At 42.5% G+C, this 24,097-nt stretch overlaps 2 protein-coding genes and 1 long non-coding RNA gene across 14 annotated transcripts in view; 2 read left to right on the top strand and 1 right to left on the bottom strand.

Moving 5' to 3' along the window:
• Positions 1 to 20: 20 nt before the first annotated feature.
• Positions 21 to 7,052, bottom strand: LOC118376348 (protein mono-ADP-ribosyltransferase PARP11-like). Of its 2 annotated transcripts, XM_052513004.1 has the most exons (9): positions 6,584 to 7,050; positions 6,326 to 6,447; positions 6,048 to 6,175; positions 5,756 to 5,876; positions 5,557 to 5,632; positions 5,109 to 5,181; positions 3,653 to 3,780; positions 3,164 to 3,315; positions 21 to 2,935 (listed from the first exon to the last, which is right to left on the bottom strand). In XM_052513004.1, the coding sequence occupies exons 3-9, from the start codon at positions 6,165 to 6,167 to the stop codon at positions 2,619 to 2,621; spliced, it is 987 nt and encodes a 328-aa protein (XP_052368964.1). In that variant the 5' UTR covers positions 6,168 to 6,175; positions 6,326 to 6,447; positions 6,584 to 7,050; the 3' UTR covers positions 21 to 2,618. The 2 variants fall into 2 exon arrangements, with proteins under 2 accessions (XP_052368964.1, XP_052368965.1); XM_052513005.1 differs by lacking the exon at positions 6,326 to 6,447 and having other exon boundaries at positions 6,584 to 7,052.
• Positions 7,053 to 7,805: 753 nt separating this feature from the next.
• LOC118380055 (sodium- and chloride-dependent GABA transporter 2-like) overlaps positions 7,806 to 24,097 on the top strand; it is a 32,953-nt gene continuing 16,661 nt past the window's right edge. The window contains exons 1-8 of the mRNA XM_052513017.1: positions 7,806 to 7,964; positions 8,797 to 9,013; positions 11,745 to 11,879; positions 13,863 to 14,003; positions 14,160 to 14,271; positions 15,308 to 15,352; positions 17,641 to 17,770; positions 17,917 to 18,051. Coding sequence (XP_052368977.1) covers positions 8,812 to 9,013; positions 11,745 to 11,879; positions 13,863 to 14,003; positions 14,160 to 14,271; positions 15,308 to 15,352; positions 17,641 to 17,770; positions 17,917 to 18,051 — 900 coding nt within the window. The 5' untranslated portion in view covers positions 7,806 to 7,964; positions 8,797 to 8,811. The remainder of the gene's footprint in view (positions 7,965 to 8,796; positions 9,014 to 11,744; positions 11,880 to 13,862; positions 14,004 to 14,159; positions 14,272 to 15,307; positions 15,353 to 17,640; positions 17,771 to 17,916; positions 18,052 to 24,097) is intronic.
• On the top strand, positions 15,477 to 17,317 carry LOC127927153 (uncharacterized). 11 transcript variants are annotated; one of them, XR_008126406.1, is made up of 3 exons: positions 15,477 to 16,287; positions 16,417 to 16,455; positions 16,495 to 17,317. It is a non-coding gene; the product is annotated as an uncharacterized LOC127927153 (long non-coding RNA). The 11 variants fall into 11 exon arrangements; XR_008126403.1 differs by having other exon boundaries at positions 16,327 to 16,455; positions 16,507 to 17,317; XR_008126405.1 differs by having other exon boundaries at positions 15,477 to 16,365; positions 16,507 to 17,317.

The raw sequence follows: 24,097 nt of genomic DNA, 5'->3' as shown, positions 1-24,097 counted from the left end.
GACTCGCTCCGGTAAACATACACATATAACATTTTTGTTTATTTACAGTGTATTACAACAGTAGGCCTAAATCAAGCCCATATCAAGTTTATACATCAAAGCAGAGGACATGAAGTACTGACCAACATTTCATGACTTTAAATGAACACGAAAATACTGTCATTATGACATAGTTTGACACCCTCTCATTAAGAGGAAAGACCATTTTAATTCAGCTCAAGAAAATCTTCATGGGGTATTTCCTTCTTGAACAATGTACAATGTGCAGAATGAGGGAGGTAGATTGTTTAAGGGGTAAGAGAGTGCTTATCATGCATATATCAACTACATACAGTACACATATACAGGTAGCCTACTGCATTGTCAGATCGTGGTACCAATAGCGGTGAAGGAGAAAGCAGTAGATTTTAAGACATATTGGCCTTTAAAAGCCATCTTGGCCGAAGGTCTTGGCCTCAATTAACTCAGGCAATCAATCACTTGACTTGCACAAACGGTCCCCAAAGAGATTCATCCAGTTTCTTAGCTTAGCAACACTAGCTAGGCCTATATCCTAGCTTTCATTTAGAAAATGCATCTGCAACAGTACAGTACACAGAGACGAGCTGACTATAAGCCTCATGCATGATATGATGTGATAGTACAACTGCAGTGTTTGCATTGTCTGTTCAGTTAGAATTGGAGCAACTCTATGTGAAATCTATCTAGTTTTTCTAGAATTCCAATTTCTTTGGTAACTATATTTGTTATATATACAGTACCAGTCAAAAGTTTGGCCACACCTACACATTCCAGGGTTTTTCTTTGTTTTTTACTATTTTCTACATTGTAGAATAATAGTGAAGACCTCAAAACTATGAAATAACACATATGGAATCATGTAGTAACCAAATAAGTGTTAAACAAATCCAAATATATTTTATAATTGAGATTCTTCAAAGTAGCCACTCTTTGCCTTGATGACAGCTTTGTACACTTTTGGCATTCTCTCAACCAGCTTCATGAGGAATCCTTTTCAACCAGTTTCATGAGGTTGTCACCTGGAATGCATTTCAATGAACAGGTGTGTCTGGTTAAAAGTTAATTTGTGGAATTTAATTCCTTCTTAACGCATTTGAGACAAGCAGTTGTGTTGTGACAAGTCCATATTATGGCATAAACAGCTCAAATAAGCAACGAGAAACGATAGTCCATCATTACTTTAAGACATGATGAACTTTTAAAGTTTCTTCAAGTGCAGTCACAAAAACCATCAAGCGCTACGTGAACGGATGATCTCCGCATGTGTGGTTCCCACCGTGAAGCATGGAGGAGGAGGTGTGATGGTGCATTCCTGGTGACACGGTCTGTGATTTATTTAGAATTCAAGGCACACTTAACCAGCATGGCTACCACAGCATTCTGCAGCGATAAGCCATCCCATCTGGCTTGGGCTTAGTGGGACGATCGTTTGTTTTTAACAGGACAATGACTGTATAAGGGCTATTTGACCAAGAAGGAGAGTGATAGAGTGCTGCATCAGGTGACCTGGCCTCCACAATCACCCAACCTCAACCCAATGGAGATGGTTTGAGATGAGTTGGACCGCAGAGTAAAGGAAAATCAGCCAACAAGTGCTCAGCCAGCACATGTGGGAACTCCTTCAAGACTGTTGGAAAAGGATTCCTCATGAAGCTGGTTGAGAGAATGCCAAAAGTGTGCAAAGCTGTCATCAAGGCAAAGGGTGGCTACTTAGAATAATCTAAAATATATTTTGATTTGTTTAACACTTATTTGGTTAATACATGATTCCATATGTGTTATTTCATAGATTTGATGTCTTCACTATTATTCTACAATGTAGAAAATATTACAAGAGCAGATTACTGTACAGTTACAATGAGTATATCCCTTATACACAGTACCAGTCAAACGTTTGGATACACCTACTTATTCAATGTCTATCTATGAAATCAGGTCCTTGTATACAGGAGTAGGGCAAGTCAAACATTTGTTTACTTTATGTTGGCGACTTCACTTGTAATAGTGAGTTATTGCATCCTGGTCACCAAAGTAGTTATTCAGTCTACATCCTCATTAGTGTTGCACTTTTTAGCTTTGTTTGACTATGGTCATGTTGGACCCAAACAGTCAAAGGAAAAGAAAGAAATAATACCTGCACACTGTTAGAACGCTCCCGAAACGTATTCGCAACGTTTCCACAACACAAGGTGATCCTGCCTTGAAACATTGCTAATCCATGTCGGGAACACTCAAACAGTGTGCAGTTACTTTTCTGTTTTTCAAATACGCCACCTCTCGCCCCCTCTCCGACCCACAAGTCTCTAAACACAGTAAATAGACAAACCACTCTTTACGAACTCTACAGCTTTTATAGAAACATAGTCCTCTTGTATGGTCTTCCTTGTTCTGCCATAGTAATCCATTAAGGCACATCTTATGATCCAAGTCCCAGTCAGGCCTTGAATCAAACAGCGGGAAGTCATCATGGCCGTCCATTAAGTCCCTCCTCTCTCGACCCCCTCCCCTGATGTCTCTGAATCCCAATCCCGTCCTGGTAAAAAACAAATCCACCCCCTGTACATTGTGTGATAACGTCCCTGATCACCCCATAGGCGTCAGTAGAACTCAATGAGATACTCTGGGTAAATCTGGTTGCAGTCGAAGATGACATAGATCTTTGGGTTGGCGAGGTCGTCCACACAGCTGTCAAAGAAGTTGCTGTAGCTCATGTCCTTGGATGGCGGTCGGCAGAACAGAGGATTGCCTAACGTGGACTCGCCGACCAGCACTCTGGCCAGGAACATGGTCTTATATGGAGGCTCGCTTGAAAATATCGGCGGGGCAAGTCCGTGCTTCTGCAAGGCAAAGTTATGTTTCCCCGTCGTAAGGCAGAATTTGCTAGAATACTTGGCGTCTCGGGCGAAATAACTCCCTGAGAAATGATGGGAAAGACAGTATTAGAATGCTATGTTTGAACAGTTGAAACTACTGTTGCAAAACTCTGGGGTTTTCCAGAAATCAAAGTTGGAAGATTCTTGGAATCAGGCAGGAATAGACAGGAATAAACAGGAAATCCAGGAATATTCTAACCGGGATTTTTGGAAAACCGTGAAATTGTGAGAAAGTTACGATTTCATGATACAACACAAGTGGAATCTACCTCTGCCATAGACGTCCCCATGGCTCCCAGTTAGCCGCCAGTCAAAGTTATATGTGCATATAGCCTGCACGTTGCTGTGGCCTGTGCCATGAAATAACATTTTCTCCTCAATGTCCACAACTCGCTTTATCTTGCGCAATTGTTGTTTTTTCCTTTAGTAATTGGAGTAAAAACACAAAAGCATTGATCAGTCTCAGCATTTAGGTTAAGCATGTTTTCCAACCAAAATATCTCTAAGAAGTTATCGAAAAAGGTCTACCTATCTAATTCAAACCATCATTCCAAACTGGGATTCTAGGTGCTATCATCAAAATAATTTAGATACTAAACTATACTAACATCATTATAATACCTTATAATAACACACACACACACACACACACACACACACACACACACACACACACACACACACACACACACACACACACACACACACACACACACACACACACACACACACACACACACACACACACACAGCTCTACCTGCAAAAGAACTCCCACAGATCCAGGTTCTGTATCCTCTGAATAGATTTGATAGGGTGACACATGGTCCTTTCATAGAGTCTGACCACTTCCTTGAATTCATAAGTATCTCTGGCCAATGAGACGAGCTGAAATAAAGATCCTAGTAAATTACTGCTTTTCTAATTCCTAATTCTACAAGCTGAAAGAGAATAGTCAATCAGACATGGGTATACTGCAAATCAATGACACACAGTGTTTTAGTTAGAAAGAAACAAACTGGCTAAAGAGACTCATGGAGTAGGTAGATACATTGATAACACTTTACTTAAAGGTCCAATAAAGCTGTTTTTATCTCAATATCAAATCACATGGGAAAACAAATAAGTACCTTACTGTGGATTTTCTTTCTATTAATATGGTCAAAAATAAACAAAAATAGCTTCTTAGCAAAGAGAAATTTCTCAAGCAAGAATTGTGCTAGGAATGTCTGGAAGTGGTCTGAGTACAGAGGGGAAAACTGAAAACTAGCTGCTACTGGCAGAGAGATTTGGAACTCTCTTTCTTATTGGTCTATTAACATATTTTTCACCTGGTGATGTCACCAGGAAGGCCAAAACTCCCTCCCACCAAAACAGGCAGAAATTTCAGGCGGTCTTTTCAAACAGTTCTTACACTAAAAGGACATTATCTTAATTTTACAGTATTATTCCAACCTCATAGTGTTGAAATATATTCAAAATACAGGAAAACATGTTTTCGACTGCACTTGGCCTTTAAAGGTAGTCAGCAATGCAGAAAGTAAAAGTAAATATCGGGCCGATTTCCACAACAACTAAGAGAATTAAAGCGCAAGGCGAAACCTCTCCACTGTTGTCCCACAGCGATCACGTTGTAGAAGATTGACGTGCCGCCCTGCACATGGGCAGATACACTGTGATACCCTGTCAGTGCATCATCTTGCACCGCACTCATCTGCAAAATCTGCAGTGCTACTCGTGGCAACGTCATGACTCTGAATATCAGTTGAACACTGACAGGTATAATGCATTATAAGACATGTCATAAGCATGTATTACTCTACTTATAAAGGGAACATGACTAGGTCTTGAGCAGGTAACATGACTAGGTCTTGAGCAGATAACATGGCTAGGTCTTGAGCAGGTAACATGACTAGGTCTTGAGCAGATAACATGGCTAGGTCTTGAGCAGATAACATGACTAGGTCTTGAGCAGGTAACATGACTAGGTCTTGAGCAGGTAACATGACTAGGTCTTGAGCAGGTAACATGACTAGGTCTTGAGCAGGTAACATGCTGGTTAGGAGTTACCAGTATTTCTACCCCTGCCCCATTCAGATAGTAACCTGAACCGGCAAAAGACGGGTAAAGCTCTCTGTCTGAAAGAGGTACCGATGGGGTCACCCACGGGCATGTAGCCACACAGCATATTGTCCACACACATCATTTTCCCTTACCTGATAAGGCTCGTCTGTATTTATTCTCTCCCAGTGGCAGGGCACCGGCAGGGCCAGATTATCACAAATGAACCTGGGAGAGGGTGACAGATGCATATATACAACTCAGACACATACGGTACAGGTCAGGCCTGGGTCCAACTGCTGGGTGGTTATTATGTCAATGCCCTTAGTTACACATCCTTTTATTTTCACCCAAAATGTAGCACAACATGCATAAGGTTTAACGATATAACAGGTGATGCTTCTAACCCCACAATAGACTAAATAAAGTAAGCTCCGGGAAGTAAGCTCCAGGAAGTGAAACTGACCACAGAGCCAATGGAGAGCACTCAGAACTCTGTATTTCTTAGTTATATAGTTACAGGCCTGTGGGCTACCTGCATGTCTGAGTTATTTATACAGCTACATGCCCATGGGTGACCCCATCGGTACAGCTCAGACTCACCTAAAGCCAGTGGCAGAGTGGAATGCCCGTTTGATTGGCCGTTGTTTCCCGGTTGTGACATTGATCTGCTTCATGACTGGTTGTGAAACAAAGACAAACAGGTAACAAAGATCAGCCAATTAGAGACGGACTCCAACATATCCAATGATTGTAAATGATACTGTATAGATGTGTGCCAGTACTGTAGTGTTCTTGGTACCTGAGAAGTCCAGTCTGTAGGTGTACTTGGCGGTGTAAAACTCCATGACACCGTGTTGATTCCTGCTGTAATTCTGTTCTATCTGCTCACTGGTCACAGAGCATGCAGCACTTGGATCAATCTGCCACAAGCAGAACACATTGCAAATGAGACTGGGATGGGTAGAGTGAGTGAGGGGATGGGTGGATGGATGCAATGGATGGAGGGATGGAATAATGAAGGAATGGATCGATAGATCAAGTAAGAGGATGGATTTATGAGGAATGCATAGGTGGAGTGATATGTCCTGTACCTCAAACATGTGCCACACTCCACATTCAGCTAGGTAATACCAGCACCAGACAGCCTCTGACGTGTCCATCTCCTCCACCATCTCTGAGGACTCCTCCTCAGGTGCCCTTATGGCAAACATGCCTGGACCTGGGAAGAGCAGTATACAATGTCATTGCATTGGCTTATAGTGGATAGTGGATGAGGAGTATGCTAGGTTTATCTTCAGCATGACATTTCTTATTTTTAAATATCTGTTCTCATATTTCTCGGTAATTTGCTTGCATCTATGAACAATACCTATAACTGCACCAATATGTTTCCAACAACAGCATTAGGTTCTTCCTGGTTGGCAGAAGAACAGTCTGCCGACATGTCATCAGCTTGTTGCAAATTCTCTGCACCCCGAAGTGGATGTGTGTCTACATGTAAAATAGACGAACACAATTCACTAAGCTGCTATCAAACACAGCAATATGTTTATCACATCGGGTATATATATATATTCTATAGGAAATATAACTAGCTACTAGCATGAAATATAGCAGGCTATCTTACCGGTTTATCGAGCGATTAGCCTGCCTCAGTCCTAGCTACTGCGTTAAACCTTTTCTAGAATTGGCAATCATATATTCCAGCTAACCCCATTTCGCCCAGTGCTGCAAAATCGTATTTAGCACCCAGCATCGAAAGTTTTTTTGTAGAATTATGCGAATGCTTTCGCGTTTCTCTTCCGATTGCTATGTTTACATTCGTTTCCTGGTAGCAAAAAAAAACGTCACAGAGCACGTCATAATTCCAAGTCGCTCCCACTGAGGTATGATGCCGCGTCAGGAACAAACATGTTCCAAAACAATTTACCTCGAGGCGTAAATTGGTTCCTTGAATTGAAATGTATCTTATGTATTTGTTACAACAAGATTAAAACATATTTAGCTTTTTAGTTAATAACAAAAATAACGACATTTTCCTAAAATCATCTCCCCGAGTTCCTACTTCAGTGCATTCCAGACAACTGGGAACTCGAACCAAACGAGCTCCTTCCTACTGTGAACAAAATCGTTTTGAAGGTCATATAACTCGTAATTTCATGGGGTGCGTTTGTAAATTTGCTCTGGCTATCTACTTCGATTTCAGAGCACTCTCGTCTGTGTGCCAGAGCGCAGAATAACTGATGAATTGACTAACGCTCAACACCCTGTTGAATATGCCGTTTCAAAAAAAAGCGTAATTAAATTGTTGCCAGCAGCAGTTACAGTCACCAACGCAAAAAAAACGCGTAAAAAGCTTAAAAAATTCAGAGTGGGGTGCCAGCTAGCATGCTAGCATGGGTTACTGCCGTTGTGAGGTCAGAACGCTTGGAACCCTCTGGATAACAGTGAAAAGCAAAACGCCTGAAAAATGGACAATCTGACAATGCTTGGAATTAGAGCAAGAAAATGACCTCTTTCTAGAGCTCCCACTTTCCGACCCGAAGACCACCTACGTGTTATTCAACCCATTCGTCTTGAACATTAACAGTGAAATAGAAGAAAGTACAACAGGTGAATTCATAGCCAAATGTAAAACAAATCATCAAAAAGTTTTCCAGCTAGTTTTTGAAATAAATTTCATTTTAAACACATTTAAATGATTTTTTGTTTTTCTTATTTAGTTGAATACATTTTTTGTTAAACTGTGGACATGTCAACTCTCTTCCACATATACAATGGTCCTCCACAATGGTAGGCTGTTTTGCTGTATCATTCCACATAGCTGTTATAGGCTAGCATCCTGGTTCAGTTCAATACCATGTGAAGGCTTTGCAGTTTGTAGACACTCCCCTACTTCCACTTCAACATTCTTTCCAAAGACCCTCTATCTGTGCAGCCAAAGGAACTGCTTCATTGACTCCTACCAGCTGTGTGGAAAAGCAGGATCTACTGCATTAAAATAGTGGGTGAGTTGTAAGATATATTTTGCATGCATAATTGAATGATTGTGCTTAAACACATGGAGGATTCACAGAAATGATAGTGCTTACTCACCTTTTTCTTCTTGCATGCATGAATCCTTTTTCTCAAACAAATAAATGGCAAACTTTGGATTTTAGCATATGCCTAAATAAAAGTTCAAGCTAAACAGCCAGTCTGCATCTGCATGATTGTATTGCATTGCTGTATTGTACATTACTGCACATAATCCATGGAGGAAATGTGCTTAAATGGGAAAACACCTTAACTTCAATGTCTTGTGGATATCTAAAACAATCAATTATTATCTTGTTTTTCATACATTTGTGCAGATAGGCTATGACTGACTGCATAACTAAGCAAACAAATAGCCTAGTCATAAATGTTAGTATCCTAGGAGGAGTAGAATGTCTGCATTAGGATAAAGCCTCAGGCCCTCGAACAGAACAAAGACTTAATCTGTCTTGATTGGGACATATTGTGTTGAAGAGAGCCTCTGAGTAACAGAAGATGTAAACACGGAGTCCGCACCAGATTTAACAATGAGAGGAGAGCGGAGGAGAGAGAGAGAGAGAGAGAGAGAGAGAGAGAGAGAGAGAGAGAGAGAGAGAGAGAGAGAGAGAGAGAGAGAGAGAGAGAGAGAGAGAGAGAGAGAGAGAGAGAGAGAGAGAGAGAGAGAGAGAGAGAGAGAGAAAGAAAGAAGGAGAAAAGATGTGTTAGTTCATGCGTGAGAGTGAGTAATAAAGAGCGTGAGAGAGAAAGAGAGAGCTTTGGCAATATCTACAAAATGTCCTGCCAATAAAGCATTTTGAATTTAAGAGAAAGTGAGTGAACATGGAAGAGGAGATGGTTGGAGGGACCACTCCAGGAGGACCAGTGGACTCAGAGGCCCAGAAACGGAGCCCCGAGGATGCGGTTCTGCAGGAGAGGGGCAAGTGGGCCAACAAGACTGAATTTTTGCTCTCCATGGCTGGTGAGATCATTGGCCTGGGCAACGTATGGCGCTTCCCTTATCTGTGCTACAAGAACGGAGGAGGTAAGTAAACCAGCACCTCTCCATCTATTGACTGTCAGAATAAACAGTAGGATTACAATATCATGGTCTGAAAGCACTGAAACCAATGAAGGGTTTGGTCATATTTACAGGATGTTGACCCATGTGCAGCCCTTTTTGGAATAGCCTGAACAGAGCAGGGAGAAAGAAAGAACGAAAGAAAGTCAGCTGGTGTGTTGGTGTGAGAGAGTAATAGAACATCAGAGAATGAGAGAGAGTGTGTGAGAGAGTAATTGAACATCAGAGAATGAGAGAGAGTGTGTGAGAGAGTAATTGAACATCAGAGAATGAGAGAGTGTGTGAGAGAGTAATTGAACATCAGAGAATGAGAGAGAGTGTGTGAGAGAGTAATAGAACATCAGAGAATGAGAGAGAGTGTGTGAGAGAGTAATTGAACATCAGAGAATGAGAGAGAGTGTGTGAGAGAGTAATTGAACATCAGAGAATGAGAGAGAGTGTGTGAGAGAGTAATTGAACATCAGAGAATGAGAGAGAGTGTGTGAGAGAGTAATTGAACATCAGAGAATGAGAGAGAGTGTGTGAGAGAGTAATTGAACATCAGAGAATGAGAGAGAGTGTGTGAGAGAGTAATTGAACATCAGAGAATGAGAGAGAGTGTGTGAGAGAGTAATTGAACATCAGAGAATGAGAGAGAGTGTGTGAGAGAGTAATTGAACATCAGAGAATGAGAGAGAGTGTGTGAGAGAGTAATTGAACATCAGAGAATGAGAGAGTGTGTGAGAGAGTAATTGAACATCAGAGAATGAGAGAGAGTGTGTGAATAATTGAACATCAGAGAATGAGAGAGAGTGTGTGAGAGAGTAATTGAACATCAGAGAATGAGAGAGAGAGTGTGAGAGAGAGTAATTGAACATCAGAGAATGAGAGAGTGTGTGAGAGAGTAATAGAACATCAGAGAATGAGAGAGAGTGTGTGAGAGAGTAATTGAACATCAGAGAATGAGAGAGAGTGTGTGAGAGAGTAATTGAACATCAGAGAATGAGAGAGAGTGTGTGAGAGAGTAATTGAACATCAGAGAATGAGAGAGAGTGTGTGAGAGAGTAATAGAACATCAGAGAATGAGAGAGAGTGTGAGAGAGTAATAGAACATCAGAGAATGAGAGAGAGTGTGTGAGAGAGTAATTGAACATCAGAGAATGAGAGAGAGTGTGTGAGAGAGTAATTGAACATCAGAGAATGAGAGAGAGTGTGTGAGAGAGTAATTGAACATCAGAGAATGAGAGAGAGTGTGTGAGAGAGTAATTGAACATCAGAGAATGAGAGAGAGTGTGTGAGAGAGTAATTGAACATCAGAGAATGAGAGAGAGTGTGTGAGAGAGTAATTGAACATCAGAGAATGAGAGAGAGTGTGTGAGAGAGTAAGGGAACATCAGAGAATGAGAGAGAGTGTGTGTGTGAGAGAGAGACAGAGAGAGAGAAAGAAAGTGAGAGATAGAGGGATTAGATGAACCTGGAGAAGAGTCCCCTAAGCAAGCTGGTCCTGGGGCTCTGTTCACAAACACAAACAGACCCCACAGAGCCCCAGGACAGCAACACAATTAGACCCAAACAAATCATGAAAAAACAAAAAGATAATTACCTGACACATCGGAAAGAATTAACAAAAAAGGGAGCAATCTAGAATGCTATTTGACCCTACACAGAGAGTACACAGTGGCAGAATACGTGACCACTGTGACTGACCTAAAATTAAGGAAAGCTTTGACTATGTACAGACTCAGTGAGCATAGCCTTGCTATTGAGAAAGGTCGCCGCAGGCAGACATGGCTCTCAAGAGAAGACAGGCTGTGTGCACCCTGCCCACAAAATGAGGTGGAAACTGAGCTGCACTTCCTAACCTCCTGCCAAATATGTGACCATATTAGAGACAAATATTTCCCTCAGACCTCACAGACCCACAAAGAATACGAAAAACAAATAACATTTTGATTAACTCCCATATCTATTGGGTGAAATACCACAGTGTGCATCACAGCTGCAAGATTTGTGACCTGTTGCCACAAGAAAAGAGCAACCAGTGAATAACAAATGCCATTGTAAATACAACCCATATTTATGTTGCTTATTTTTTTTCTCCCTTTTTGACTTGAACCATTTGCACATCATTACAACACTGTATACTGTATAGACATTATAGGACATTTGAAATGTCTTTATTCTTTTGGAACTTGTGAGTGTAATATTTACTGTTCACATTTTTTATTGAATTGAGAGAAAGAGAGAGAGAGAGAGATAAGAAAGATGTTTCCCGAGGGAGTTGACTCTTGTGTCCGCTAACCCTGTGGGCGGAGCTTCACCTCTAATATTCTGTGAGCAACAAAAGATGTTTGCATCCTAAAAAAAAAACAAGGATACCAGGCCTGCGATTGCTTTTGTGCAGCCTCAAAGGCTCTCTGTATCCACTGGAAAGTTCATTCATTTCCTTATGAAGGATATCTATTCAGCTGTCAACTCTTTTCATGGAATCGTAGCTAAAGAACATGTTCTAACTACTGTACAGCAATACCGCATCATCACACAACTGAAATGTCAATAAGCATTTCCTTGGTCTATTCACACAAAATGTTTTGTCATTCATCTCAATGGCTTTATCCTTGTATCCTTCCTGCTGTTCTATTCAACCATTTACCATAGCAACACACCTTTCATACAGTAAACACTCTTCTTCACTTGTGTTTTTAACCCTCCACAGGTGTCTTCTTCATCCCGTACTTTGTGTTCCTCTTCTTCTGTGGTATCCCTGTGTTCTTCCTGGAGACGGCATTGGGCCAGTACACCAGCGAGGGCGGGGTCACAGCCTGGAGGAAGATATGTCCCATGTTCGAAGGTGATCACTCTGTCTGCTCCTTACATTATTACATAATGGGCCAGTTCCCCAGACACAGATTTAGCCTATGGTGAACCTTCCAGACAGGTCACCCATGATACAAGTCCGTATTCGACATCCATCCATGTCTGAGGACGACGGGAGATGATGTAGAAACCAGCCACTAGGGGCAACAGTGAGAGCTGTTACCTTTAAGTAGGTTTCGGTTTTGCTGGTTTTGCTAGTTTTGCTAGGGCCTTGTGGATGGGCATAAGCATCTGCCTTTGGTTCCAAAAGTAACATGTTCGAATCCAGAAAGAAAGTGGTTTTTGATATTTTTGTTTTAAGTGTAACCCAAACCTTAACCCTTACCTTAAGTATTCTGGAGTTAATGCCTAACCTTACAAATACAGAGGTAATGCCTAAACTTAACCTTAAACACTTAAAAATGTGACATTTGGAACAGCTTAGAAATTTGACATTTGACGTGAGACTGTGAGAGCTTGTAGCAGTCTTCTTTATTAATAGATGTCAAGTCCCCTGTTTTGGGGACCTGCGTGGTTCTGGTATCGTTTCCGACTGACATTTTCACTGATAAATTGATCTGTGGACACCATAGGTTGAAATGGCTTGCATTGAGCAGTAGCCCTGAATCTCACGGACACAAGAGTATATGTGGGGTGTCCCTCCTACCATTTTATGCGCTCTTCTGACTGTCCATCAACTCCAGGCTGAACCCTACATCACAGCCACTAACAACACATATGCCTGGAGTCCTTACATCGTAGCGCAGCAGGAGAGAGGGGTTTCGTCGCTGTACCACATTCAGAGATCGATTTATTGACAGGAAATTAAAATAATTCATACATTTTAAACAAAAAACACTTTCTGCTTGTAACAGACGTACAAGATTGATATGAGATGAAAGGCAAGTTCCAAACGGGCTCAGTGAGACGTTCACAGCGATGGGGGTAGTGATGGGGGTAGTGATGGGGGTAGCGATGGGGGTAGCGATGGGGGTAGCGATGGGGGTAGCGATGGGGGTAGCGATGGGGGTAGCGATGGGGGTAGCGATGGGGGTAGCGATGGGGGTAGCGATGGGGGTAGCGATGGGGGTAGCGATGGGGCGATGGGGGTAGCGATGGGGGTAGCGATTTTGATCAAGAGAGATGGGGGTAGACGTTTTGATCAAGAGAGACCTTTAGAAAATATTCACATTTTCTCTAACACTCAACATACAAATATGTATTTTACAGTTATAAGGAAGGTGAAATCTTATAGTTAGTTGTTGTATAATTTTATTATATTATATTTTAGAAAGCGTGTATCATTTCAAGCCGTATTCATACAGTTCTATTGAATAGGAAATACACAATATAAAATATTTCGTATTTTCATATTTTCATGATACTTCTACTGTGTACTTCAGCTTGTATCTTCAAAAGTGACGACACCTCAGCAATGTATAACTATTCTTGCCAGAAAGGTGAGATTGTAACCTTTCTTGGAGTATGCAGCATTACTAGTTATAGTTCATGATAGTAATTACTTTTGGGGATTACGTAGATTACATTTTTGATTACATAACCGTTAAAATGGCTTTTTAGTGCAGGACTATCCATTATTTGTGTCTGGGAATCGGGCCTTATGCTAGTTAAAACAGGGATTCAAATGTGTTGTTTCAGGCTAAACTCATGAGATGCTGCTGTAGACAAAGACATTGATTGAAAAGAAATACATTTCACATTTTCTATATCTAACTGTAATTTGCTAGGTATTAAGCAGGCTTTTGTTCCAGCCCAGTACTAACACTCCCGATTCAACTTAACAAAGTCTCAATGACACGTTTGTTTATTTAGGTATTGTAGTGCTGGGCTGAACCAAAAGCCTGCACGCCCTGTAGTTCTCCAGATCCATGGTTTGACCACTGTGCTAAGTTACTAAGTTATTTAAAGAACAGTCACCTTATCAAATGTTAACCTGCCTTTGCTTTTCCGTCTATAGGAGTGGGAATTGCATCCCAAGTGATTGTGGCGTACTTGAACATCTATTACATAGTGGTGCTAGCCTGGGGTCTGTTCTACCTATTCAACTCCTTCAGGAATCCACTGCCCTGGTCCACCTGTGACAATGAGTGGAATACTGGTACAAGAACTGAACACAGACACAGACATACACGTAGACATAGACACACGTGCACGTATGCATGTGCACATACTTACTTACTCAAACTCTCTCTCTCTCTCTTTCTCTCTCTCTTGTCCCTGTCTCTCTCTTCCTCTCTCTCTAACATTCTCACAGAGAACTGTCATAATTTGAGTTCCATGTTGTTGAACCCACACCTCTCCCAGTTGGACTCAGACTGGTCCTTCCTTCACAACCAGACTGAATATAATGACTACAATATGTTGAGGTAGGCCTCCTTATTGTACTTTGAAGATATCAGATACACTGGGTGTTGATGAAGATACACTGGGTGTTGATGAAGATACACTGGGTGTTGATGAAGATACACTGGGTGTTGATGAAGATACACTGGGTGTTGATGAAGATACTCTGGGTGTTGATGAAGATACTCTGGGTGTTGATGAAGATACACTGGGTGTTGATGAAGATACTCTGGGTGTTGATGAAGATACACTGGGTGTTGATGAAGATACACTGGGTGTTGATGAAGATACACTGGGTGTTGATGAAGATACTCTGGGTGTTGATGAAGATACACTGGGTGTTGATGAAGATACACTGGGTGTTGATGAAGATACACTGGGTGTTGATGAAGATACACTGGGTGTTGATGAAGATACACTGGGTGTTGATGAAGATACTCTGGGTGTTGATGGATACTGTTGATGAAGATGAAGATACACTGGGTGTTGATGAAGATACACTGGGTGTTGATGAAGATACACTGGGTGTTGATGAAGATACACTGGGTTGATGAAGATACACTGGGTGTTGATGAAGATACACTGGGTGTTGATGAAGATACACTGGGTGTTGATGAAGATACTCTGGGTGTTGATGAAGATACTGGGTGTTGATGAAGATACACTGGGTGTGATGAAGATACACTGGGTGATGAAGATACATGATGAAGATACACTGGGTGTTGATGAAGATACACACTGGTGTTGATGAAGATACTCTGGGTGTTGATGAAGATACACTGTCATGAAGATACATTGATGAAGATACTGGGTGTTGATGAAGTTTGAAACCTGGGTTTGATAAGATACACTTTCTGAAGATACTGCTTTGATGAAGATACATTGGGTTTGACCCCTCTCTTTCTCTTGATGAAGATACTCTGAAACACATGAAGATACACATCTACACTGGGTGTTGATGAAGATACACTGGGTTTTGAGGTGCAGTCATGCAGACATTGAGATGACTGTAATTTCTCACTGCTTTTTCATTGGTTTACCCCTCTCTTTCTCTTTCAGTAATGAAACCATGAAGATCACATCTCCTGAGGAGGAGTTTTGGGCGTAAGTTTGAAACCAATCATAACTTCTAAAACACACACGCACGCACGCACACACACACACACACACACACACACACACACACACACACACACACACACACACACACACACACACACACACACACACACACACACACACACACACACACACACACACACACACACACACACACATACTGATAGTGATGATGATGAGTCATGCTGACAGACAATATAGGGCCCACCCAACGGCCCAGCAGCCCAGTAGAACACCGGGTAAGGGAAATTAGCCAATTACAGCCCGGAGGGAACCATAAAACAACCAATTAGAGTGCTCGACAAGGATTATTTTGTGTTCAAATTGAGTGTTGTTGTTTTGTCAGACTAGTCTGGTGATTCCGTGATAGGCCATGGTTCTTCCCACATGATACATTCCTGATGGGGTTTCCGGGTGGTGCAGGATTGGGAAATGGGCTGAGAACAGCACTCTAAAGCGTTTTCTTCTAAATGAGAACAATATGTGTCCTTTCTTTGGGGTTCAAAGCCTAAACTAAAACCCTTTAATCTAAACTGGGGAAAATGGAACATCTGTATCTATCATGCCGATGCTATTTTGTCTCTGTGTTCGTGCAGAGGCTCCATATGGAGACTATAAAGTTGGAAAAAGAACACGTGTCTTTCTGTCGGGTCGGCTGTCGCTGTGAATTTGTTTAGGTTAGATTTGTGTGGGGAGAGGATCTCTGAAATAAAACACCATGTCTAAGATGGTATGTAGTACATAGAGGGTCATGGTATTGGGATTTGACGTAATTTGATGAGTGGGTTAATTCTGCATGGTTACTAGGTTAAAACAGAAACAACTAAAAGGGTTACGTTTATGTATTCATTCCATATGGTTACGGTTAGGGTTACGGTTAGGTATTCATTCCAAATGGTTACGGTTAGGGTTACGGTTAGGTATTCATTCCAAATGGGTACGGTTAGGGTTACGGTTAGGTATTCATTCCAAATGGTTACGGTTAGGGTTACGGTTAGGTATTCATTCCAAATGGGTACGGTTAGGGTTACGGTTAGGGTTACGGTTAGGTATTCATTCCAAATGGTTACGGTTAGGGTTACGGTTAGGTATTCATTCCAAATGGGTACGGTTAGGGTTACGGTTAGGGTTACGGTTAGGTATTCATTCCAAATGGTTACGGTTAGGGTTACGGTTAGGTATTCATTCCAAATGGTTACGGTTAGGGTTACGGTTAGGTATTCATTCCAAATGGTTACGGTTAGGGTTACGGTTAGGGTTACGGTTAGGTATTCATTCCAAATGGTTACGGTTAGGGTTACGGTTAGGTATTCATTCCAAATGGTTACGGTTAGGGTTACGGTTAGGTATTCATTCCAAATGGTTACGGTTAGGGTTAATGTTAGGGTTACGGTTAGGGTTAGGGTTAAGGTTAGGGTTAAGGTTAGGGTTACGGTTAGGGTTAAGGTGAGGGTTACGGTTAGGGTTACGGTTAGGGTTAAGGTTAGGGTTACGGTTAGGGTTACGGTTAGGGTTAAGGTGAGGGTTACGGTTAGGGTTACAGTTTGGGGAAAGCATAAAACGAAATAATAATGAAATAAAAAGCGCATTTTCCATTTATCATAATCATACTCTCCCTTGTTGCTAAACATTTGTGAACTGCCGTGGCGCCATGGTCTAAACGTCTTACTGACCAGCCTGGTGTGTGTGTGTGTGTGTGTGTGTGTGTGTGTGTGTGTGTGTGTGTGTGTGTGTGTGTGTGTGTGTGTGTGTGTGTGTGTGTGTGTGTGTGTGTGTGTGTGTGTGTGTGTGTGTGTGTGCGTGCGTGCGTGCGTGCGTGCGTGCGTGCGTGCGTGCGTGTGTGTGTGCATTCGTGTGTGTGCATTCGTGTGTGTGTGTGTGTGTGTGTGTGTGTGTGTGTGTGTGTGTGTGTGTGTGTGTGTGTGTGTGTGTGTGTGTGTGTGTGTGTGTGTGTGTGTGTGTGTGTGTGTGTGAAATAATAATGAAATAAAAGCGCTTTTTCCATTTATCATAATCATACTCTCCCTTGTTGCTAAACATTTGTGAACTGCCGTGGCGCCATGGTCTAAACGTCTTACTGACCAGCCTGGCGTGTGTGTGTGTGTGTGTGTGTGTGTGTGTGTGTGTGTGTGTGTGTGTGTGTGTGTGTGTGTGTGTGTGTGTGTGTGTGTGTGTGTGTGTGTGTGTGTGTGTGTGTGTGTGTGTGTGTGCATTCGTGTGTGTGTGTGTGTGTGCATGTGTCCTTACATACGTGTGTGGGTGTTGTTCCCCAGTCGTCGGGTGTTGAGGACGTCAGATCATGTGTCTCTGGGTGCTGTACATTGGGACCTGGCTCTCTGTCTGCTGCTGGCCTGGATCATCTGCTACTTCTGCATCTGGAAGGGAGTCAAATCTACAGGCAAGGTGAGCTGGCAGCCTCCCATACAGACCAAAACAACAGGATCAAATTCAGTAGGGCACACCGCAGCAAAATGTTTTGCAAGGGAAAACTGTGTGTGTGTGTGTGTGTCAGTCTGTGTGTTCAAGTGTATCTTCATGTGTGACCACAGGTGGTGTACTTCACAGCAACGTTCCCCTACCTGATGCTCTTCATCCTGTTTATCCGAGGTGTGACTCTACCAGGGGCTGGAGAGGGCATAAAGTACTATCTCTGGCCTCAAATGGACAAGATCTTGGAGCCTGGGGTAAGACTGATGGGACAGGGATGGTAGTAGGGAGGAAAGATGGTAGTAGGGAGGAAAGATGGTAGTAGGGAGGAAAGATGGTAGTAGAGAGGAAAGATGGTAGTAGGGAGGAAAGATGGTAGTTGGGAGGGAAGATGGTAGTAGGGAATAAAGATGGTAGTAGAGAGGAAAGATGGTAGTAGGGAATAAAGATGGTAGTAGGGAATAAAGATGGTAGTAGGGAGGAAAGATGGTAGTAGGGAGGAAAGATGGTAGTAGAGAGGAAAAATGGTAATAGGGAGGACAGATGGTAGTAGGGGGGAAGATGGTAGTAGAGAGGAAAGATGGTAGTAGGGAGGAAAGATGGTAGTAGAGAGGAAAGATGGTAGTAGGGAATAAAGATGGTAGTAGGGAGGAAAGATGGTAGTAGTGAGGAAAGATGGTAGTAGGGAGAAAAGATGCTAGTAGGGAGGAAAGATGGTAGTAGGGAGGAAAGATGGTAGTAGGGAGGAAAGATGGTAGTAGGGAGGAAAGATGGTAGTAGAGAGGAAAGATGGTAGTAGGGAGGAAAGATGGTAGTAGGGAGGAAAGATGGTAGTAGGGAATAAAGATGGTAGTAGGGAGGAAAGATGGTAGTAGGGAATAAAGATGGTAGTAGGGAGGAAAGATGGTAGTAGGGAGGAAAGATGGTAGTAGGGAGGAAAGATGGTAGTAGGGAGGAAAGATGGTAGTAGGGAGGAAAGATGGTAGTAGGGGGGAAAGATGGTAGTAGAGAGGAAAGATGGTAGTAGGGAGGAAAGATGGTAGTAGGGAGGAAAGATGGTAGTAGGGAATAAAGATGGTAGTAGGGAGGAAAGATGGTAGTAGAGGAGGAAAGATGGTAGTAGGGAGGAAAGATGGTAGTAGGGAGGAAAGATGGTAGTAGGGAGGAAAGATGGTAGTAGGGAGGAAAGATGGTAGTAGAGAGGAAAGATGGTAATAGGGAGGAAAGATGGTAATAGGGAGGAAAGATGGTAGTAGGGAGGAAAGATGGTAGTAGGGAGGAAAGATGGTAGTAGGGAGGAAAGATGGTAGTAGAGAGGAAAGATGGTAGTAGGGAGGAAAGATGGTAGTAGGGAGGAAAGATGGTAGTAGAGAGGAAAGATGGTAGTAGGGAGGAAAGATGGTAGTAGGGAGGAAAGATGGTAGTAGGGTAGGAAAAAGATGGTAGTAGGGAGGAAAGATGGTAGTAGGGAGGAAAGATGGTAGTAGGGAGGAAAGATGGTAGTAGAGAGGAAAGATGGTAGTAGGGAGGAAAGATGGTAGTAGAGAGGAAAGATGGTAGTAGGGAATAAAGATGGTAGTAGGGAGGAAAGATGGTAGTAGGGAGGAAAGATGGTAGTAGGGAGGAAAGATGGTAGTAGGGAGGAAAGATGGTAGTAGGGAGGAAAGATGGTAGTAGGGAGGAAAGATGGTAGTAGGGAGGAAAGATGGTAGTAGGGAGGAAAGATGGTAGTAGGGAGGAAAGATGGTAGTAGGGAGGAAAGATGGTAGTAGGGGGGAAAGATGGTAGTAGAGAGGAAAGATGGTAGTAGAGAGAAAAGATGGTAGTAGGGAGGAAAGATGGTAGTAGGGAAGGTAGTAGGGAATAAAGATGGTAGTAGGGAGGAAAGATGGTAGTAGGGGAGGGTAAAGATGGTAGTAGGGAGGAAAGATGGTAGTAGGGAGGAAAGATGGTAGTAGGGAATAAAGATGGTAGTAGGGAGGAAAGATGGTAGTAGGGAGGAAAGATGGTAGTAGATGGAGGAAAGATGGTAGTAGGGAGGAAAGATGGTAGTAGGGAGGAAAGATGGTAGTAGGGAGGAAAGATGGTAGTAGAGAGGAAAGATGGTAGTAGGTAAAGATGGTAGTAGGAGGAAAGATGGTAGTAGGGAGGAAAGATGGTAGTAGGGAGGAAAGATGGTAGTAGGGAGGTAAAAGATGATGATGGTAGTAGGAGGAAAGATGGTAGTAGGGAGGAAAGATGGTAGTAGGGAGGAAAGATGGTAGTAGGGAGGAAAGATGGTAGTGGGAGGAAAGATGGTAGTAGGAGGAAAGATGGTAGGGAAGGGAAAGATGGTAGTAGGGAGGAAAGATGGTAGTAGAGAGGAAAGATGGTAGTAGGGAGGAAAGATGGTAGTAGGGAGGAAAGATGGTAGTAGGGAGGAAAGATGGTAGTAGGAGGAAAGATGGTAGTAGGGAGGAAAGATGGTAGTAGGGAGGAAAGATGGTAGTAGGGAGGAAAGATGGTAGTAGGGAGGAAAGATGGTAGTAGGGAGGAAAGATGGTAGTAGGGAATAAAGATGGTAGTAGGGAGGAAAGATGGTAGTAGGGAGGAAAGATGGTAGTAGGGAGGAAAGATGGTAGTAGGGAGAAAATGGAGGGAAAAGATGCTAGTAGGGGAGAAAGATGGTAGGAGGAAAGGGAGGAAAGATGGTAGTAGGGAGGAAAGATGGTAGTAGAGAGGAAAGATGGTAGTAGGGAGGAAAGATGGTAGTAGGGAGGAAAGATGGTAGTAGGGAGGAAAGATGGAAAGATGGTAGTAGAGAGTGAAGATGGTAGTAGGGAGGGAAGATGGTAGTAGGGAATAAAGATGGTAGTAGGGAATAAAGATGGTAGTAGGGAGGAAAGATGGTAGTAGAGAGGAAAGATGGTAGTAGGGAATAAAGATGGTAGTAGGGAATAAAGATGGTAGTAGGGAGGAAAGATGGTAGTAGGGAATAAAGATGGTAGTAGGGAATAAAGATGGTAGTAGGGGAAAGATGGTAGTAGGGAATAAAGATGGTAGTAGGGAATAAAGATGGTAGTAGGGAGGAAAGATGGTAGTAGAGAGGAAAAGATGGTAGTAGGGAGGAAAGATGGTAGTAGGAGGAAAGATGGTAGTAGAGAGAAAGATGGTAGTAGGAGGAAAGATGGTAGTAGAGAGGAAAGATGGTAGTAGATGGTAGTAGAGAGGAAAGATGGTAGTAGGGAGGAAGATGGTAATAGGGAGGAAAGATGGTAGTAGGGAATAAAGATGGTAGTAGGGAATAAAGATGGTAGTAGGGAATAAAGATGGTAGTAGAGAGGAAAGATGGTAGTAGGGAATAAAGATGGTAGTAGGGAGGAAGATGGTAGTAGGGAATAAAGATGGTAGTAGGGAATAAAGATGGTAGTAGGGAGGAAAGATGGTAGTAGGGAGGAAAGATGGTAGTAGGGAATAAAGATGGTAGTAGGGAATAAAGATGGTAGTAGGGAATAAAGATGGTAGTAGGGAGGAAAGATGGTAGTAGGGAGGAAAGATGGTAGTAGGGAATAAAGATGGTAGTAGGGAGGAAAGATGGTAGTAGGGAGGAAAGATGGTAGTAGGGAATAAAGATGGTAGTAGGAGGAAAGATGGTAGTAGAGAGGATAGATGGTAGTAGAGAGGATAGGGTAAAGAGGAAAGATGGTAGTAGAGAGGATAATGATGGGAGGAAAGATGGTAGTAGGGAGGAAAGATGGTAGTAGGGAATAAAGATGGTAGTAGAGAGGAAAGATGGTAGTAGGGAATAAAGATGGTAGTAGGGAGGAAAGATGGTAGTAGGGAGGAAAGATGGTAGTAGAGAGGATAGATGGTAGTAGGGAGTGAAGATGCAAATAGGGAGGGAAGATGGTAGTAGGGAATAAAGATGGTAGTAGGGAATAAAGATGGTAGTAGGGAAGAAAGATGGTAGTAGGGAAGAAAGATGGTAGTAGGGAATAAAGATGGTAGTAGGGAATAAAGATGGTAGTAGGGAATAAAGATGGTAGTAGGGAATAAAGATGGTAGTAGGGAGGAAAGATGGTAGTAGGGAATAAAGATGGTAGTAGGGAGGAAAGATGGTAGTAGGGAATAAAGATGGTAGTAGGGAGGAAAGATGGTAGTAGGGAATAAAGATGGTAGTAGGGAATAAAGATGGTAGTAGGGAATAAAGATGGTAGTAGGGAATAAAGATGGTAGTAGGGAATAAAGATGGTAGTAGGGAATAAAGATGGTAGTAGGGAATAAAGATGGTAGTAGGAATAAAGATGGTAGTAGGGAATAAAGATGGTAGTAGGGAATAAAGATGGTATAAAGATGTAGTAGGGAATAAAGATGGTAGTAGGGAATAAAGATGGGAATAAAGATGGTAGTAGGGAATAAAGATGGTAGTAGGGAGGAAAGATGGTAGTAGGGAATAAAGATGGTAGTAGGGAATAAAGATGGTAGTAGGGAGGAAAGATGGTAGTAGAGAGGAAAGACGGTAGTAGGGAATAAAGATGGTAGTAGGGAGGAAAGATGGTAGTAGAGAGGAAAGATGGTAGTAGAGAGGATAGATGGTAGTAGGGAGTGAAGATGCAAATAGGGAGGGAAGATGGTAGTAGGGAATAAAGATGGTAGTAGGGAATAAAGATGGTAGTAGGGAGGAAAGATGGTAGTTGGGAGTGAAGATGCAAATAGGGAGGGAAGATGGTAGTAGGGAATAAAGATGGTAGTAGGGAATAAAGATGGTAGTAGGGAATAAAGATGGTAGTAGGGAGGAAAGATGGTAGTAGGGAATAAAGATGGTAGTAGGGAATAAAGATGGTAGTAGGGAGGAAAGATGGTAGTAGGGAGGAAAGATGGTAGTAGGGAGGAAAGATGGTAGTAGGGAGGAAAGATGGTAGTAGGGAGGAAAGATGGTAGTAGAGAGGAAAGATGGTAGTAGGGAATAAAGATGGTAGTAGGGAGGAAAGATGGTAGTAGAGAGGAAAGATGGTAGTAGGGAGGAAAGATGGTAGTAGGGAGGAAAGATGGTAGTAGGGAGGAAAGATGGTAGTAGGGAGGAAAGATGGTAGTAGGGAGGAAAGATGGTAGTAGGGAGGAAAGATGGTAGTAGAGAGGAAAGATGGTAGTACGGAATAAAGATGGTAGTAGGGAGGAAAGATGGTAGTAGGGAGGAAAGATGGTAGTAGGGAGGAAAGATGGTAGTAGAGAGGAAAGATGGTAGTAGAGAGGAAAGATGGTAGTAGGGAGTGAAGATGCTAGTACAGAGGAAAGATGTTCTCTAGCATTTTCTCTCTCTCTTTCTCTGCTCCACAATCCCAAAGCGGAACTGGGATCTTAGCAAGAAAAGCAAACCAAGACCTTTAGAGTTAAACAGTAACCCGAACACACCATAACATCAACACACAGTAACAAAAACACCATCCTCCCGGAGCAGGATGAAGTTGCCCCTAGACGCTGATCTTGGGTCAGTTTTCTATTTTCCACACTCATTTATTTAAGATACTCTTTGGTCATAGTCCAATGACCGAAGTCAATGGCAACGGTCAAATAGTCAGGCATTCAGACGATTTCTTTATGTGCCAGAGAGTCCCATAAAAGAGAAATTATTTGGTATGGATTACCTTTGACCTTAGTACAACATGGCATGTGACCTGATGCCTTCTGGGGTCCGGTGTCGCGGTCCCTGGAGAGGTCAAGCCTCGTTTCAGGGGTCAACTATCCTCCAACTTTGCTTCCTGTTGTGTGGGGCTCGTTGGATCAGGAGTAGGCTCAAAAAGGGTGCAAACCGCGACGAATGGAGCCTGCTGGGTATTTGGGAAGTGTCATGCACTGTTGTGAGTTTGTTTCTTTGTATCATATTTCAACCAGTCTATTTTAAACGGAAACGTGCTGTTTTTCCGTAGCGAGAGCAGGACGTCAACATTGGGGAGGGTGAATAATATTATGTTAATTAACCTTATGGCTAAAACACTGATTCTCAAAGAACTAAATTACTGTACAACATCATCTTTCCAGGTATCCCAGCAAACATACGCCAAGACAGATGTGTCATATCATGTGCGGACAAAAGGATAGTCACAAACCTAACATCTTTAAGTTCATAGGTGTAGGGTGTGAGAAAAGTTGCTAAAGCAATTAGAGACCTGGGGGAGGATTGAGAGGAGGACGGGGGCGCTGGCGTGGGAATCCCCAGTTACTTCCACTGGAACGGTGGCCAAATGAATACACTTCAGGGTCCGGGTGATGATTGGTTATGTAACTCTGTGTCCCGACACAGCTGAAGAACAGACCAGGGAGAAA

The sequence above is a fragment of the Oncorhynchus keta genome, unplaced genomic scaffold, assembly GCF_023373465.1.
Source record: "Oncorhynchus keta strain PuntledgeMale-10-30-2019 unplaced genomic scaffold, Oket_V2 Un_contig_963_pilon_pilon, whole genome shotgun sequence".
Classification (NCBI taxonomy): domain Eukaryota; kingdom Metazoa; phylum Chordata; class Actinopteri; order Salmoniformes; family Salmonidae; genus Oncorhynchus; species Oncorhynchus keta.
Note: the sequence above shows the minus strand (reverse complement) of the source record. Positions and strands in the feature narration are given on the sequence as shown.